At 43.7% G+C, this 19,718-nt stretch overlaps 1 protein-coding gene across 4 annotated transcripts in view; it reads left to right on the forward strand.

Moving 5' to 3' along the window:
• The window catches only part of NOD1 (nucleotide binding oligomerization domain containing 1), a 52,450-nt gene extending 32,940 nt beyond the window's left edge, over nt 1–19,510 (forward strand). For 3 of the 4 annotated variants that reach the window (XM_081286742.1, XM_081286741.1, XM_081286743.1), the window contains 5 exons: nt 1,069–1,152; nt 2,009–2,092; nt 5,059–5,142; nt 14,056–14,139; nt 18,181–19,510. In XM_081286742.1, coding sequence (XP_081142868.1) covers nt 1,069–1,152; nt 2,009–2,092; nt 5,059–5,142; nt 14,056–14,139; nt 18,181–18,253 — 409 coding nt within the window. In that variant the 3' untranslated portion in view covers nt 18,254–19,510. The remainder of the gene's footprint in view (nt 1–1,068; nt 1,153–2,008; nt 2,093–5,058; nt 5,143–14,055; nt 14,140–18,180) is intronic. The other variant, XM_081286744.1, reaches the window with a different exon arrangement.
• Nucleotides 19,511–19,718: the final 208 nt, after the last annotated feature.

Here is a 19,718-nt window from a genome sequence, read left to right on the forward strand (position 1 = left end):
ACTGCTTTCTGTAAATGGAGGCCCTTTGTCCTATTAGGAATAGCTGACATTTTTTACAGGCCAGATGGTGTCCTAAATGCTTTGCATCTGTTAACTTACACATCCTCACACACAACCACTCTATGAGGGAATGCTCTTATCATACCCATTTTACAGATGAGGAGACTGAGGTCCACCGTGTTATATAATTTTCCCAGGGATCCACAGGTAGTAGGTGGCAGAGCCAGGATGGGAGACTGGCACCTTACCATGCAGACCATGTTAGCCAGATCTCAGATCACCCATTCTGGGAACAAAAGTCAGCTTCATTGTTGCAGCTGCCCACCAAGATTGCAGCAGTCCTTGGTGCCTGACTTCCTGACATTTCTCTCCACATACAAGGAATGCTGCTGGTGCAGTTGGTGCCCAGGGGTCCTGACCCTTGCATCCTGAAGACACTTTGCAGGTGCTGCTTGTACCACTCAGTGTTGCACATGGCTGTCCTTTCAGGCCAGCATGGACTTTTGTACTCTGAAGGTGACATGCAGGTAGTTCCTTTCTGAGTCAATCAGGAGCTGAGACTCTCAACTGGCAGCTCTCCAAAACTTTGCAGCGAGACCTGGTCTCTAATTGTGCAACTTCCTGATTGACAACATCTGTTCACAAGGTCTCCACTGCTGTTTATTCTCTCTTTCTCTTTTTTTCTTTTGGTGTTGGGTGTTGAAATCAGAGGTACTTAGCCACTGAGCCACATCTCCAACCCTTTTAAATATTTAGAGACAGGGTCTCACTGAATTGCTTAGCACCTCACTATTGCTGAGGCTGGCTTTGAACTTCCAATCCTCTTGCTTCGGCCTCCTGAGCGTCTGGGATTACTGGCGTGCACCACTGTTCCCGGGGCTCTTTATTCTCTATGCTTCTGCCTTGCATTGGAAATCCAGAGCAATCCATTAGGGGCCAAGATGAGAAATAGGTGTCCAGGCCACAGCTCCAGGGACTGAGTGAAACAGCTGCCTCTACTGACAGAAAAGAAGGGGGAGCCTGGCCGAGTGGGAGGAGCTAACTTGAGCTGACTATCTGTGTCCTTAGGATGTGGGGCAATCAAATAGGGGATGAAGGAGCCAAAGCTTTCGCAGAGGCTCTGAAGAACCACCCCAGCCTGAGCAATCTAAGGTAAGAGCTGCGCCTGGGGCTCCAAGGCCCACAGGGATCCTGGCCATTCTGAGCTCTCCAGGGGAGGAGCTGGTGGGGAGAGAGCTGGTGGCTTTCCAAATTTGTCAGGGATTTGCTGGTGTGATTTTTCTTTCTCTAATTTTTTTTCTTGATGTGCAAGAGGGAAACAAGAAGTACATTATTTTTAAGTGTTCAGCTCAAGGAGTTTTAGCAGACTCACACCAATGTAGCCACCAACTAGATCAAGATGTGAGACATTTTGCAGCCATTCAAGTGCCGTTGGAGATCAGGGAGAAATTCCTAAGTAGATAAAACTGAAAGGAATGCTAGTTGATAGATTCCTGCCCCTTTTCCCTCATGATGGTGCTGGGACAGAGGGGACCCCTCCCCTCTGGAATTGGAGTTCCCCTTTCCCAACCCTCCTTCAGGCCTGTGGCCTAATCCTGGAGCCTTGGTGTCTCCCAAGCTCTGCCTCTGTCCCAACTGCCATTGAAGGGAGTCCAAGACGGTGGGAGTAATAGCAGGAGAGACTTCTCAGGTTCTCATTGATGGGGCCCGCAAATGTGGCAGAGTGCCCTGGCCTCCTCAGCCTCTAGCCTGCGTATAAAAACCTGAGTTCCGTGTCCTTTATCCGTCTGGACACTGCTGGAGCAGTTGGTCTTCAGTCTTGTGCCTGTCCTGAGCATGACTCTTTAGCAGCAAGGCCTGGGCAGTTGCTGACATGACTGAGCTCTTCCACGTGCTGCTCCAGGTTGGTCTAGGAGGTGCCACATCCAGACGAGGCTTCCCCACTGTTTCGGTATTGACGCCAAGGCCAAATGTGAACCCGTCTCTAATGAGTTGTTTTCCTTCCTAGTCTTGCAGCCAACTGTATCTCCACAGAAGGAGGAAAGAGCCTTGCCAGGGCCCTGCAGCAGAACACGACACTGAAGATATTCTGGTAATGGCCAGTCATTTTGAAGGGCTGGGCTGTGGTAATTGTTCCAGGGACTGCTTACACACAGCCTGGAATCTTTACTGAAAAGGTGCCTCTCAATTGCAAAGGCTCATTTAATTTCCTCCCAGAGAACAAAAATAGCTGTTTTCAGAAACAGCTGGGGAAATGGGCCTGCAACTTATGGGTTTATGGTCTTATCCTTATTGCCATCCTTGGCCTCAGGAGAACCAGAAGGCTGGCCACTGGAACTGCCAAGAATCCCCCCAGAACATCCTCCATACGTCTGGCAGAGTCCAGCTCCTGCCTTCCCAGGTCTCTGCATCAGCATTTGGCCTTCAGTGCCCCTGCTCAGCCCTCACCCATCACCTGTCACTGGAAGCCCCAGTCTTGGCTTCTTCCTCCCTGCACTCCAGGGCACTTACTAAGTGGATGGTGCCACCTGAGAGTGCTTTTTGTTGTTCCTTTATTTACTTTCCTGTATCATAAATTCCTTATGGGTGAGCAAGTTGCATTACACCCTCTATTTCATCCACCCATGGCCCAGTATTAGATTCTGCTCAGATGTTTACCGAAAATAATGCCAGTGTTGTCTTTATGAGTATTCTGATGTTAGATCTACTGGACAGTAAATGCATTTTTTAATTCTTTTCCCTCAAAAAAATCTTTGAACATTTTGAAAAAGTAACATATGCTTTTTTTTGAAGAAAAAACAAGTATGACTGAAAATGTTGGATGGAAGTTTGAAAAGTAGGAACTGAAACTACCTCTCTCATGTTTTCCAAATATGATTTTTTTTCTTTCTAACCATTTTTCTGTCTATATTCAAATATATACAAAGTAGAAGAGCATTTAGCAAATGGATTTAAAAATATCTTAGCTGCCTGTTGTACATATTTGACATGTCCCTTTATGACATTAAGTTTCTCTCCTGATCTCAAATAATACTACAGAGCTTTGGTAACAAAAACAACATAGTATTGGCATCAAAACAGACAGGAAGGGCTGGGGTTGTGCTCAGTGGTAGAGCACTTGCCTAGCATGTGAGAAGCATTGGGTTCAATCCTCAGCACCACATAGAAAAATAAATAAAATAAAGTTATTATGTCCAACTACAACTAAAAACAAATGGACAGACATGAAGACCAATGAAATAGAATAGAAGATAAAGAGACAAACCCACATTATACAATAATATCATTTGGACACAGTGAAAGTGCCAAAAACATATGTTGGAGAAAAGATGGTACTGGATAAACTGGATGTAGAAGAATGGACCTAGATCCCGATCTTTCACCCTGCCCAAAAGTTAAATTAAAATGGGTCAAAGACCTAGAAATTAGATGAGAAACTTTGCAACTGCTAAAAGAAAACATAATCATCCCAACACATTTTTGCAGTCTCTAACTCCCTTAACAAGATACCTAAAATTCAAAAAAATAAAACCAAGAATCAATAAGTCAGATGGAATCAAATTTAAGAGCTTCTGTATAGTAAAGGAAACAGGAGTGTGAAGAGGGAATCTGCAGAATGGGAGAAAATCTTTGCCAGCTACTCCTTTAGCAGGGGATGAATATCCAGACTATATAAAGAACTCCAAAAACTTAATATAAAAATCCAAATAAACCAATCAATAAATAGCCAAAAGAACAGACATTTCTCAAAAAGAAATACAAATAGTCAATGGTTGTATGAAAAAAATGTTCAACATCCCTAGCAATCAGGGATATGTAAAATAAAACAGATTTTTGTCTCAATAAATAAATAAGTAAACAAACAAACAAACAAATAAATGAAAATTTTAAGACAGAGACTCATTAAGTGTGAGACTGGCCATCCTCCTGCCTTGCCTCCTGAGTCCCTGGAATTACATTGTGTGCCACCATGCCTGGTAAGAGCACTCAAATACTGTGGTCTCTGCCATCTTCTTTGTTCAATCTATCTCACTCTCTCTAAGGCTACACAATGTTGCATAGATGTTCATTATTTTACCAGTTCTTTAAATTATTCCAGTTTTGCATTTGACAGCTAATATCACAGTGTACACTGCAAGGTAGAAAGCTCTGCTATACATATCTTTGCACCTGACTTTTGTCTTAAGGGAAATACATTTAAGATTTGGATAGTGCTGGACGCGGTGTCACATGCCTGTAATCCCAGCAGCCTGGGAGGCTGAGATAGGAGGATAGAGAATTCAAAGCCGGCCTAACAATTCAGTGAGACTGTGTCTCTAAATAAATGAGTTTCCATAAGACTAGAGATGTAACTCAGTGGTCAAATGCCCAGGTTCAATCCTCCAGTACTCCCCCAACCAAAAAAAAAAAAAAAGATTTGGATAGTGATCACACGGCCCTTCAGGGGAAGACTTTTTAAAACAGTATACTATTCAATTATCCTCATTATTCCTTCATCCACTGAAAAAAGAGGGTCCGACCCTAGTTACATCGTGAACTCCTGTGCTTATCCAGACCACTGCTGGTTTTAAGAGCAATTGAGAGGCTTCCTGAACTTTCAGTCACTGAACCTGGGTCCTTTGCCACTGGCCTCAGAGCACAGCACTGAGCACACTTTACCATGCAGTTGGTGGGTTTCCCCAGGTTTTCATCTTGACTTGGACAAGCACCCTGTCAGCGATGTTCCTGGGTCTTGGAGCTGGAGGAGACCCGAGTCCAGGCCCTGGCCCTGGTTCTCTGTGGCTCTCTCTTCTGTGAAATTGGAGGCTCAGTGAGGGTGAGGAGTGCAGGCTCCTGGGCAGGCAGGGGGCTACGAACTCAGAGCAGGACCTGCACTAGAAATGAGTTTCCATATATGTGTGGGGTCGGGGGCTGCTGGGAGCCTGCACTCTGCTGCCTTCTCAGCAAGCAACTAGCCGCAGAGCTGGAGAGACTCAGGCCTGGTTCTGGCTTCTGTGAACTCACTAACAATGTCTTCCGACTCAACCCTCCTGAGTAATCACTTCCTCTCTTTTCTAGGCTGACCCAAAATGAACTCAATGATGAAGTGGCCGAGAGCTTTGCAGAAATGCTGAAAGTCAACCAGACATTGAAGCATTTATGGTAACTCAGCCCCAAAATTTCCAGACTGTGACGTTCACATATTTTTTTAAGATAAAATTGACATATCACAAAATTCACTCTTTTGAGGTATATAGTTTAGAGGATTTTTAGTATATTCACAAGGTTGCACAACCGTAATGATCTATTCTAGAACATTTTCACTGCCCTGTACCCCCCAACGAAAAACCCGTGTATGCCTTAGGCAGCTATGCCCAACCTTCCCCTCCCTCGATCCCTGACAAACACTAATTTGTCTCTGAATTTGCTTATTCTTGGCAATTCATATAAATGTGAGCTTTCGTCTCTGTTCCACTGGCATAAGTTTCCAAGGTTAATCTTTGTTGTAGCATGTATCAGTACTTAATTACTTTCTTATAGCAAATTGCCGCAGTCTGGCTGGGCACAGAATCACGAGCCACTCAAGCAGGAACAAAACTTTATTTTTGAAAATGCCGCCAATACCCTGTACACGTCTGGGAAGAAACCGGTCCACCCACGCAGTTTTTCTGATTTCCAAGTAATTTTGATTGTCTCAGTGGCCCTTTCTGAAAACCCAATCCATGTCTATTTATTTCTTGATCTATTTGAATTGGTGCTGTCATACCTTGTTCTTGTTCTCTTAATCTTTTTTCTTTCCTAAAGTTTTGTCTAGCCCTAGTAGTGGGCGCGTTAGGATTGATGTTATTTGTTAATGTCAATCCTAATTGATCTAGGACAGCAAATGATACTCCAAAGTGTGGATATATGACATCTATCTGTCATTTGATGGGTGGTTGGGTGGTTCCTACTTTTTGACTGTGTGAATAATGCCACTGGGAGTATTTTTGCAAATGTATTTTCATTTCACTTGAGTATATACTTAAAAATAGAATTGCTGGGTCATATGGCACTTCTATGTTTAACTTTTTGAGGAACCACCAAGTGCTTTGCAAAATGACTGTTTTATGTTCTCACCAGCAACATAGGAGGATTCCAGCTTCTCCATATCTTCCTCAACACTTGTTGTGGTCCCTCCTTTTGAGTCTAGCCATGCCAGTGGGTGTGAAGTAACACCATATTGTGGTTTTGACATGCATTTCCTGCTGACAGTGTCGAGCATCTCTTTTTGCCCCTGTTGGCTACCTGTATGTCTTCACTGAAGAAATGTCTCCACATCCTTGGCCTATTTTTAAACTGGTTTGTTTTTAATGCTGAGTTGTAGTGTTGGAGTTCTTTATGCTGGGTGCTAGACTTTTACTATTTTTTTGTAATGGGGATTAAACCCTGGGGTACTTAACCACTGTGCCACATCCTAAACTTTTTTTTTTTTTTTTTGCATTTTATTTAGAGACAGAGTCTTCCCTGAGTTGCTTAAGGCCTTGCTAAATTGCTAAGGCTGGCTTTGAACTCATGATCCTCCTGTATCAGCCTCTTGAGCTGCTGGTATTACAGGCATGTGTCACTGCGCCCATCTAAACTTTTATTGGACAAATGACTTGCAAGTATTTTCTCTGTGTGTTTGAGGTTTTCCTCTTCCTTGATAGCAACCATTGAAGCATAGAAGTTTTTGATTTTGATGAAGTTGAAATTTTCTATTTCCTCTTTCGTTGTTTGTGCCTTGAGAGTGTTATTTAATAAATAAGAACCTAGCCAGATGCAATAGTGTATGTCTGTAATCCCAGTGGCTCATGAGGCTGAGGCAGAAGGATTGCAAGTTCAAAGCTAGTCTCACCAACTTAGTGAGGCCCTAAGCAATTTAATGAGACCTTGTCTCAAAATAAAAAAGGAGAGGGACTAAAGATGTGGCTCAGTGGTAGAGCACCCCTGGGTTCAACCCCGGTATCAAAAAAATATATATATATATATAAAGAAACCATTATGTAATCCAAGGTCACAAAAATTTACACCTGTTTTCTGTTAAGTTTTATATTATAGTTTTTCTCTCATTTAAGGTCTATAACCCATTTTGAGATTTATTTATTTATACATACATACTGAGGGTTGCATCCAGAGGTGCTCTACTACTCAGCAACATCCCCAGATATATTTTTTTCTTTTTTCCATAGCTTTATTGAGGTAAAATTGAAGTACAATAAACCTATTTGAAGTATGCAATTGCAATTTGATGAATTTAACATGTATGTAACTAATACAATCAATATAAAAAGCATTTCTTTTTTAAAATTTGAAATCAGGCAGACTGTGTTTCCTGCATGTTTTATTACATTATAAATCAATCACTTTAAGATATATAGAGCCCCATATCAACTATTTCAAAATTAAATGGTGCACTTATAAATATCTCTGAGGTCAAGGAAAAAAGCACAAGAAAAGTAAAAAGTACTTTGAACTAAGTGATAATAAAGCTTAAAATATCAGGATCTCTGGGATGAAACAGTATTCAGATGAATATTTATAACAGAAAGAAGCTAGAATAACAAATCGTTTTCAAATTAAGTAGTAGGAAGAGAAAAATAAGAGTAGGAGAAGAAATATTTGAAAATTTGAATTAGAGAACAAATAAACATTGTTAAAATTGCTAAACATTGATAAAAATCAAATAAGTCTAATCAAGAAAAAAACAAGAATACAGAAATTAATATCAATGAAAGGGACCTATCAAAATAACCCTACAGATGCTAAAAGTATATTAAGGTAATATTACAATTGTATGCCAACATATGTGATAGCTTACATAACATGATCTATATTAGAGAAGGATCCATGTGCTTCTAAGAAGGTATATTCAGTCATTGATGAATGAAATATTCTACATATGTCTGTTAATCTAAATTATTATATTATTTAGTTCTATAGTTTCCTTGTTTAGTTTTTGTTTGGAGGATCTACCTAGTAGTGAGAGAGGTGTGTTAAGTCACCCAGAATTATTATGTTGTCATCTATTTTATTCTTGAAATTGAGAAGTGTTTGTTTGATATATGTACATGCTCAATTGTTTGAGGCATAAATATTTATGATTGTTATGTTTTGTTGATGTATGATTCCCTTAAGCAGTATGAAATGTCCTTCTTTATCCCTTCTGATTAACACTGGCTTGAAAACCACTTTATCTGATATGAAGATAGAAATCCCTGCTTGTTTACAAGATCCATGTTTTTTCCCATCCTTTCACCTTCAGTCTGTGGATGTCTTGGAGACAGCATATTGTTGGGCCTTGTTTTTTAATCCAATCTGCCAGTCTATGTCTTTTGATTGATGAGTTTAGGCCATGGATGTTCAAGGTTATTATTGAGATATGATTTGTGTTCCCAGTCATTTCAGTTTATTTCTAGTTTTTAATTTGAATTAGTTTGTCCTTTGACTGTTCCTTTAGTGTAGTTCTTCCAATTCTCTGGTTTTCTTTTTTCATTTCATCTTCATGGAGTATTTTGTTGAGAATTTTCTGAAGTGCAAGCTTTCTGGTTGTGAAGTTTTTAAATTTTTGTTTATCATGGAAGGTTTTTATTTCATCTTTAAATCTGAAGCTTAATTTTGCTGGATATAGGATTCTTGGTTGGCATCCATTTTCTTTTAGAGCTTAATATATGTTATTCCAGGACCTCCTAGATTTGAGGGTCTGGACGGACAAATCAGCTGATATCCATATTGGTTTTCCCCTATATATAATCTAATATTTTTCTCTTGCAGGCTTTAAAAATTCTATCCTTATTCTGTATGCTAGGCATTTTCATTATGATGTGCCTGGATATGGATCTGTTGTAATTTTGCACATTGGGGTCCTATAAGCCTCTTGTATTTGATTTCCCATTTCATTTTTTAGATTTGGGAAATTTTCTGACATTATTACATTGTAAAGATTGTGCATTCCTTTGGTTTATATCTCTGCACCTTCATCTATCCCAATAAATCTTAAATTTGGTCTTTTCATGTTATCCTATATTTCTTGGAAGTTCTGTTCATGGTTTCTTAATGTCTTCTCTCTCTGGTTCAGTTTATTTTTAAGGTTACATATTTTGTCTTCATTTTCTGAGGTTCTGTATTCCAAGTGGCCTAGTCTGTTGGTTATGCTTTTTATTGAATTTTTAATTTGGTTTATTTCCTTCATTTCAAGGATTTCTGTTTGATTTTTCTTCAGAATCTCTACCTCTTTATTGAAGTGATTATTTGCTGCCTGTATTTGCTCTCTTACAGCATCCTTTACTTCGCAGATCAATTTAACTATGTACATGCTAAACTCCTTTCCTGACATTTCTTCCACTGTGGGATTGATAGATTCTGTTAGTGGAGTATCTTGGTTTGTTTGGTACAATTTGTTCCCTTGCTTTTTCACGTTGTTTGTGTGGCTACTCATCTAACAGTATGGATCTAAGGCAGTAGAGTTTCTACCTTGTGGATTTATAGAAACCTGAAGGTTTCTAGTACCTCACTGTTTAGGGGGAAGAAAATAATAACAACAACCATGCAAACAATTTACAGCATTAAACCAAATGTTCCTACTATGATGTCTACAATGTTAATTATCACAATAAACAAATAATAGGATCAGTTATTGCCTACAATAAAAACAGCAAGTTTGCAAAGGGTTTACATTTACAAATGGTGGACAGGGAGAGAACAGAAGTGATATAGGATGTGATGGTTATGTGGGAGGAGAGAAAACAGAAGAAAAGGGCTAACAGAAGAGTGAAAGATGAAACAGTAGAGATTGGCTGTTAGCAGAAGAAAAGTGAGAGTCAAGAGAAACAGAAGAAAAAAATATATATATAAATAAACCAAAATTTTAAAAAAATTTAAAACAAAAATAAAGGAATACAAAACAAAACTAAAATATACTAAATATGCTAGTTCACAAAAAATCCATTTAAAATAACTAGCTTCAAAAATTCTAGAGATGAGAAGCAGAAACAAAAAGGTGACTGTATAAATGTCCATGTACCTTGAAGGTCACAATTAAACAGTGAAAAGAAATTTAAAAAAAAAAGAGAGAAAACAAATCTTGATGAAAAGTTAAAAATTCTTTCCCTTGGAGTTCAAAACATTCTCAGCTTCTCTTCTCAGGAGTTTTAGGTGGATCTTCTGGAGTGTGATGTTCCACTCTCTTGATTGCTAGGATTCCAGGAAGAGTTCCTGGAGGCAGGGTTTAGGCTTAGGCGGGCTCCAGGCTCTTTACTGATTTGGTCTGGAGATTTTAAATCAGTGCACCTCCAGCGCCTAGTACTTGCTGGTCCATGCTGGAAGACTGTACCCCAAGGATCTCCCCTGGGTTCCATTCCTGTGCTGGGGGATTCAATCCTTAGTCCCCTACATCACCTGCAGACCCCACTTTTCCTGGTTTCCAAACAACCTCTCGTGCCCCCACTCTTCAGAGTTCCTGGTCATCTCTCTCAGCTGGTCCTGCAAGCAGTCAGATTGTAGGGGGAGGGTAGAGCCAGGTGGTTTCTTTGACTAGTTGTTCCCTGTGTAAACCTCTTTCCATGTTTGATTTTCTCCTGGTCACTTAAGCACACTCTATGTGGTGCAGCGAGTGTTTAATGGGCCTGTATTTGGGGCCAAACTTGGGTTTGCCAGGAATCGGCCCCCTTGGCTGCTGGGCCCCCACTCAATGGCTGAAAAATGTTTTGTTTTTTTTTTGTCTTCCACAAGCACCTAGAGAGATGGCAGCTTCTTTCCCCACACATGGGTACACATGGGTATCATGCAGCAAGTTCTTCAGGTTTGCCAGGCAATGTCTTTGATATCTAATTGCTCTGTACCCAGACACACCTTGGGCCTCCCAAACTATGGGTTCCTTTAATGTCCTTATCCCTCTACTGTGCTCATGGAGGGACTGCTCTGGCTGGAGCTTCCAGCCCGGCTGGAGATCTATATGCAACAAAATGAAATTACACCTCTATCTCTCACCATACACAAAACTCAACTCAAGGGAATTAAACCAGAGACCCTGCAACTAATAGAAGAAAAAGTAGGCCCTAATCTCCATCATCTCAGATTAGGCCGCTACTTCCATAATAAGACTCCTATTGAGCAAGAATTAAATCAAGACTCAATAAATGGGATGGATTTAAACTAAAAAGCTTCTCAGCAAAAGAAGCAATCAGTGAAATGACTAGCGAGCCTACAGAATGGGAGCAAATTTTTACCACACACATATCAGAGCACTAATCTCTAGAATATATAAAGAACTCAAAAATCTTAACACCAAAAATACCCCAAATAACCCAATCAATAAATGGGCCAAGGAACTGAACTGACACTTCTAAGAAGATGATATGCAATCAATCAACAAATATATGAAAAAATGGTCAACATCTATAGCAATTAGAGAAATACAAATCAAAACCACTTTAAGATCCCATCTCACTCCAGTCAGAATGGCAGCTATTAAGAATAAAAACAATAATAAGTGTTGGCGAGGCTGTGGAGAAAAAAGCACACTCATACATTGTTGGTGGGACTATAAATTGGTGCAGCCAATATGGAAAGCAGTATGGGGATTCCTTGGAAAACTGGGAATGAAACCACCATTTGACCCAGCTATCCTGCTCCTTGGTTTATACTCAGAGGACTTAAGAACAGCATACTACAGGGATATAGCCACATCAATATTTATAGCAGCTCAATTCACAATAGCTAAATTGTGGAATCAACCTAGATACCCCTTCAGTAGACGAATGGATAAAGAAAATATGGTATATATACACAATGGAATATTACTCGGCATTAAAAGAAAATAAAATCATGGCATTTGCATGTAAATGGATGAAGTTGAAGAATATAATGCTAAGTAAAGTAAGCCAAATCCCCCAAAACCAAATGTCGAATATTTTCTCTGATACAAGGATTCTGATTCATAATGGTGTTGGGGGACAGCATGGGAGAAATTGAGGATCTTTAGATAGGACAAAGGGGAGGGAGGGGAAGGGAAGGAGGATGGGGGTAGGAAAGATGGTTGAATGAGATGGACATTATTACCCTAAGTACATGTATGAAAACATGAATGGTGTGACTCTGTGTGCAACCAGGGACATGAAAATTTGTGCTCTATTTGTGTAATATGAATGGAATTGCATTCTGCTGTCATATATAACTAATTACAATAATTTTTTTAAGAATTAGATTTAAAAAATCAGTTGATCAGAAATGTATGTCTAGACTCTATTCTAGTCTGTTGATTAATTAATTTTTGGTACCAGGACTAAACCCAGGGCGCTTTACCACTAAGCCACGTCTCCAGCCCTTTTTATTTTTTATTTTGAGACATGGTCACATTAAGTTGCTTAGAACCTTGCTAAGTTGGTGAGGCAGGCCTTGAACTTGTGATCCTCTTGCCTCGACCTCCCAAGTCGCTAGGATTATAGGCATGTATCAGCGCGCATGTATCTGTCATTATGTCAGACCTCACTGTCTTGATTACTATAGCTTCATAAGAACTTGTGAAATCAAGAAGTGCAAACCCTTCAGTTCTGCTCTTTCTCAGGTTATCTTGGCCAGTCTGGTTGCCTTGCGTTTTCATAAGTTTAGAGCCACATCGTCAATTTCTGCAAAAAGGCCAGACTGTGCTTTTACATCCATTTTCCTTCCTCTGTGTTTATCTGCTGTCTTCTCTTCTGCCCTCCACCAGGTGCTGGGCCAGCCCCTCCAGGGAGTGCAGAGCTTGCGCAGGGCTGGGGAGTCTTGGCTGCTGCTTGTGTGCACAGCCAAGCTGGCCCGAGCAAAGGTAGCCCTGGCAGGCCATTGGGCTTGGACTGCAGGCCTGTTAGGGACCGTAGGAGCTTTCGTCTTCCTGGCCTTATGCCACTTCTTGGTTGAGGGCAGGCTGCCTTGCCCCTACGGAGACATCAGGGGTGGTAGTGGCAGCCACCATGAAGGTGGCGACTAGAGAACAGTAGTTCAAGTGGATGCGGAACTCAGTGCCCACCTCCAGATTCTGTTTTTGTTCAAGTTCCACTCTTCTTCCCACTTTACAGAGACAACTAAGGCACTGGTAAGGTTTTATGGTTCTGTAGCTGAAAAGGATTGTCAGGGTCAGGGCTGCGACAGTAGCTCCTGCTTGCCATGTGGTCCTGCCTCCAGGGCAGGCCCCTTCATGCTGAATCTCTGTGACCTCATACAGAGCCCTCATACGGAACCCCTTTCTGGGTCAGTGTCCAGGATTTCTAAGGGTCAGGTTTAGGAGTAGTAAGGAGTGAGAAGTGAACCTGGGCTGAAGGGTGGATACATCAGTGCCTCGCTCTGCATTTATTTCCTGGTTGGGTTAGAATCATCACCGCCTAGATCAGCATTTCAGGAAAGGTCAGGTCTTCCCAGCTCTACCAGAAACTTTCATTTGCATCATTGCTACTCAGCAGCGTGGGGACACTTTAAAAGGCCCCATTATCAATGCTTTACAACAAGACCCAGGAGTGGCAGCAACAGAATTGTTTCTCTGTCCTCCCTCACGGATGGTGGGAAGATGCGGTATCATTCTAGAAGACTTTGGGTCCCTCAAAGAAGGGATGACCATTCAGTAGCTACTTAACTTTTAAAACTGCCCTCAGTTTCCCGAGGTACCTGGAAGGAGACCTTGGATGACCTTTTACCCTGGTGATGTGTTTCTTGGAATTTGTTGTTCAGATGGGTGGTATCCATATCTTTTTGGTTGGGCACCCCTATGATGAAAAAGGTCTCTCTCAGACACACACATGCACACACAAACGTATGCACTTGCCCCTATTCATGTATTACACACATCCCTCTTCATATATGACATTGTCTACATCTAAGTCAACAGATGTATTATGGGCACTAAGAAAAAAAATTTTAAAGGCTGTTCATTATTCTCATGTGAGGCTACCTTAGCTTAATGAAGAGTCACAGGATCTGGTCCCCACCTCCAATCCCATCTCTGATCCTGTTGGTCCCTGCAACTCCCTGTGAAGAGGGCAGGTTTCACCCAGCATTCTGTATTGGACACAAGGGGTGCTTTTCTTTCAGGCTCATCCAGAATCAGATCACAGCCATGGGGACCGCCCAGCTGGCAGAGGCCTTACAGAACAACACGGGCATAACGGAGATTTGGTAAGGTTGTCTGCTTGTCATATTGACAGGGACTCTTGACTCAGCACTACTGTCTGTGTGTCCAGCACCACATGGGGCAGTTCCACTGACTCCTCCAACGACCCTCTAGAGTGGTGGTGTTGGCTTCACTATACAGATGTAGAAACTGGGGTCCTGAGCAGCAGAGAACTTGTCCACGATCACAGCAAGAGCAGAAGTAGAATTCTGCCCATCTAGGCCCCTGTCCTTGACCTTCATGGTGTTGCATGAGAGACTGGCTTGTGAGAGGGAGTTCTGCTGAGGTGGACCTCATGAGCCTTAGGGGTGGCTGTGCTGGTTTGGAGTTTAGAGCTCTCTCCCTCTTCCTTGGCATCCTGGGATTCAGGAGGCACCAGCAGGCTGGATTTGAGTTGATGTATGCTCTTCCTGTATTCTTGGTTCTGCTTTGAGAACATACTTATGCTAATGAAAAAAAAAGACCCTACTTTTTGCTTTATAACATCAAGCCCCATTCTAGGTCTTTCTTGCCTCCCACAAGGTCCTCCCACCCCACACTCCATAGCCCCTTGGAAACAACTCTGTGGCTGAGGTAGGCCTGGTAGATACTTGGAGAGTGGCTCATAGAACACACAGGTGTTTCCCAGTAGTCATGAGAGTCGCCAGGCCTGTGACCTGCTACATGCCAGGCACCAGAGGTGCAGCAGTTAAATTGATGGCAGAAGCCCTGACTGCTCAAAAGTGCTGGCCTGAGCCGAGAGCTGAGGGCCCCAGTGTGCAGACTCTTCAGTCTGGATATTTGTCCTCATGACTCTGGTGTCTCTGACAGCCCCCGCCAATGTGAAGGTAGAGACCATTGTGGAGAAGCTGGCAGAGGGCAGAGCTGGGTTTCTGTAAAGGACACTGACCATGGGAGTTACGTGTCCACTGTGGCTTCTCTGAGATCCATGGGGCAGCCATGACTCCAATCCTTCAGCTCAGGGGGTACTTGCCCATTAACTACTTCCTCCCTTCAAGACTTTCACAGCTAAGAAAAAAATCAAAGTACAGTCTTCAGCCTTGGATCCTTGAATAGCGTTTTACTTTGCTTTGGAACTGGTCAGTGGAGCAAAAAGCAGTCTGGTGATTTGCAGATTGCATTATTATTATTATTATTTTGGCTCTGAAGGATTGAACTCGGGGCACTTGACCACTATTTTGTATTTTATTTAGAGACAGGGTCTCACTGAGTGGCTTAGTGCCTCGCTTTTGCTGAGGCTGGCTTTGAACTTGCAATCCTCCTGAGCAGCTGGGATTACAGGCATGTGCCACTGCACCCAGGGCAGCTTGCATTATTTTCAAATAAAATTGAAAAGGACAGAATACTGGGCTACAACATGCATAGCAGGGTATTCTAACTCCAGGCATGCATGTGGGTGAATTTAATTTCTATTTGGGGACATGGTCAAAAGCATTTTTAAAAAATGCTGTTGTAGAGAATGGAGCCTAGATCCAATATGACAATGCTGGCATCTATGCCCATGAGGCTCTCAGCTGGCTCTTCTGCCTGGAAAGTGCTGGAGAGCTCCAGAGGGTCTGGCCTGCAGGCATCTCCAGCTAACTCATACTGTGACCTCTGCCTTGGGATGGCTCTGCTTCCTGTTGATTCTGTGTCTGAGGACCGAATGCAGAGAGGAGCAGTTTGCAGACCACAGTTGGTCCACACTCTTCTTCCAAGCTGGTTGAGACAGTTGTCTGTAGCTGCTTTAATTTTGCCAAGCTTGAACACATGCATTTTGTCCCTCAAGGCCACTGTTCCTACACAAGAAACTATCTGGGTAGGGCCAAGGGTCTTTGGCTTCAAGGCCCGCTATCCAGAGAGTAAACATTTATGTTCAGGTGGAGAGGGTGGGTTGGCCATCGATCCAGACATGCGACAGGACAGGTGGCTCAAGTACTGGCCTTGGGGACATCTTCCCTTCAGTTCCTAGCTTGTGCTGGGAGCTACCAAAGGGTATTTCTCTGTGCATGGCTTCTAAGGACTAGGCCTGGTCCAGGAGCTGCCACAGCAGGTCATAGGGCTATGCTGGACTGGGAGGGGAGCTGTGGCTCCTGGGGCTTAGGGACACTGTGCTTGAGGCCACTACTGACAGAGCATCTTCTTGGACTTTTTTTCTACTGACATTTATTCAGTAGAGTTCTTGTGTTTGAAGACGGAGCTCCCATGAGGCAGTGTCAACCCTGTGAGCTCCTGAAGGGGAGAGCCTGTGTAGTGGTCACAGCTGGGTCCCCAGGGGCTAGTGCTGCATCTTCATTCATTCCTTGAGGAACACAATGCTTGAGCGCCAGGCACCACTAGTGCCGAGCATCTGTGGTAAATTGGATCTTCCCTCTTGGGCTCACTAGCTAGTGAGGGAAGGGCAGAGGAGGGGGGAACTCATTAAGGAGTTATGTAACTATCATTGTGAGGGGTGCTCCTAGGGGGAAGGCCAAAAGCAGGTGTCCGGGAAAGGTCTCCTAAGGAAGTGGCATTTAAACGAAGCCACGGGGGCCAGAGTGCAGCTCAGCAGCAGAGCACTTGCCGAGCATGCTCAAGGCCCCGGGTTCTACCTCCAGCATCACGAAACGGTAACAACAAAACCTAAGCCTAAGGGTGAGTAAGTTAGTCAGCTAGGCTGGGAGGGAAGGAGAGTGTTGCAAGGTAGGGAGAACAGCATATGCCCAGGCTCTGGGAAGGAGGGAGTGTGGTGTCCACAGAGAACGGCAAGAAGCTGCCGCATTAGAAGGTTCAGACTGTGTGAGAGGGTAAGGGGAGGCAGAGGAGACAGGCAGAGTCCAGGCCATAAAAGATCTGTGAGTTACAGAGTTACATATCATGTATTTTGGTTTTTATCCTAAAAGTAATGGAAGGTTCATTGAAGGGTTTGAAGCAGGAGAAGGATGTGGTCAGATTTCCAAGGCATAGGGACCACTTAGGTCCCTTCTGGGAAGCTTGATTTGAGACTAGGGCACTTATGAAGGGCCTGACAGGGGGATACTGCAGTGGTCCAGGTTGAGAGCAGATGGGTGCCCAGCCCAGGGTATGGAATGGAGGCCACAGAGAGATTCCAGGCAGGGATTCTAGGGATGGCTAGGAGGAGGAGGGTGTCAAGGTGGTCCCTGGGTCCTATCTGACACAACTGATGAAGGGAATCCTGGGGAGGTGTTATCACTTTGAGTTGCCCGGAAACTCCAAGTGAAGACATAAGGTAGGAAACAGGCTCCACTGACCTCTGAATGAGGCTGTGGCAAAGATGAGAAGGCCTGAGGAAAAGGCCTGGCCCCAAGTCTGGAGGAAACTCAGTAGTCAGAAGTCACATGGAGAGTACAGGAAAGGAGGCTGAGGCAGAGTGCTCAGATACAGGAGAAACCCGGAAAACATGACATCAAGCCCAGGCAAGGTAGTGCTTCAAAGATGGAGAGCTGGCTCTGGAGCAGGAGGATCCCAAGTTTGAAGCCAGCCTGAGCAACTTGCTACAACCCTGTCTTAAAATAAAAAAGACTGGAGATGTAGCTGAGTGGCAGAGTGCTTGCCTAGCACGCAATGTTCATGGATTCAATCCCTGCTACTGCAAAAAAAAAAAAAAAAAAAAAAAAAAAAGGAAACTGTTAGGACAGCCAAATGCTGCCTGTGAAAGCCCAGATGACAAGACCTGAGAAAAATGTCACTAAGTTCAGGCTTTTGGAGGCTCTAGGTGACCTTAGTGAGATACCCGGTTATGAAAGCAAAAGTGACTGGAGAGGATTAATATTAGTGTCAAAGCACCACTTGAATAGAGTCTGTTCCTTACCTTGAGGGCTGTGTTATGCTCAAGAGTGAGTTAGGGACATGGAAGGAGCATCCAATAGTCCCCAGTGCTTTCCTGTGTGTAAAATTTGTTTTTCGCGGGATGGGGTTGTGGCTCAGTGGTAGAGCACTTGCCTTGCATGTGTGAAGTACTGGGTTCTATTCTCAGCACCACATAAAAAAATAAACAAAAGTTATTGTGTTCATCTACAACTAAAAATATATATATAGTTTTTAATTATTTTTCTCCTTCTCACCAGTCTAAATGGGAACTTGATAGAGCCAGAGGAGGCCAAAGTCTTTGAAGATGAGAAGCGGATCATTTGTTTCTGAGAGGACTTTCCTATGCTTGGGTCTTCGCCCTGGGAGGCCCCGTAGCAGCTGCTGCCACCCTGTGCAGTCAGGGCAAGCAGGCTGCGACCCAGGGCATGCGGCCAGGGGCCTGTTGGAGCCCACTCCTAATGATGCAGGCCCACCTCTGTGGTGATGTCCACCCTAAGCTGTTAGGGTGTTGCAGAAACAGTGTGCACCCTGTGAGCTGCGGTAGCCACTGCAAAACAGTATCAGGTTTTCTATACTATGAAGACTTCGTTGTGTATCTGTAATTATTTTATCCAAAGCTGGAGGAATAAGACTGAAGGAGAGAGAAGGCCAGCCACAGCTAGCACAGATGCCTGCCCTAAGAACCAGAGCGAGTGTGTTGGTCACTGCTGTCTTCAGGGGAGAGTGGAGGACCTGGTGCAGAGTCAGTGCCAAGATTCTGGGAAAGAAGGTTCTCAACGCACAGGAAATATCCACCCTCCTTAGTACTTCCCCTCGTACTGATGTCCCCTTCAAGGCTGTGGATACTGAAGGGTGTAGGACGTGGGGATGTGGCTTATCCAAGGTCCTGTGGGGAGCTGGTGTCAGGAGCTCATCACAGGCTTCTCAGTCCTGAGTCTAGGCCAGTCTAAGAGGAAGACAGTGACAATGCCTTCATCACATAGAGCTTCGAGTCTGGCCTCTACCTGTCCCAACTGCACTCCACAGCTGATGTGCCTGCCCAGGAAGAAGAATGGACTCCTGTTCTCCAGAGGGATAGGCATGACTTGTCTTAGTGACCCTGGCACCCACACCACACAGAAGCTTTTCTCTACATTGCCCTCTGAGGAAGGGAAGTCTCAGCCAGGTGTGATGGCACACTCCTGTAATCCCAGTGGCTGGGGAGGCTGAGGCAGGAGGATTGCGGGTTCAAAGCCAGCCTCAGCAAAAGCGAAGCACTAAGCCACTCAGTGAGACCCTGTCTCTAAAATACAAAATAGGGCTGGGGATGTGGCTCAGTGGTCGAGTGCCCCTGAGTCCAATCCCTGGTACCAAAAAAGGAAATAAAAAAGGGAAGTCTCTTCCTGCCCCCGAACAGCTGGCAGGGGGGGGTGGTGGTGGTGGTGAATGAAGACTCGGGGAGCCTGCTGAGAACTCAGCCAGCAAAGTGTGCTAGACCCCCACCACTGTGGGGGGCACATGGTGGATGCTCTGTGAGGTGGGGTGGGGTTATCACAAGAGAACTTGTTCTTTGGCCACCTCATTTGTTAATAAAATATTTAAAATGCTCACCATTTTGAAATGTTAGGGCTGGGATTGTTTGGAGGGACTTCGCCTGGTGCTGTGAGCCTCAAGCCCAGCCTGACTCAATGCACTGTGGACACGTTCTGGATAAAGTGCTCCAGGGGGAGGCCTGAAGAAGGGAGGCCAGAGGCGTCCTAAGTGTGGTCTGGCACAGTCCTCTCCACCTACCAAGGGATAAGAAAAGGTGGAGGCA

The sequence above is a fragment of the Spermophilus citellus genome, assembly GCF_964194105.1.
Source record: "Spermophilus citellus genome assembly, chromosome: 3".
Taxonomy (NCBI): Eukaryota; Metazoa; Chordata; class Mammalia; order Rodentia; family Sciuridae; genus Spermophilus; species Spermophilus citellus.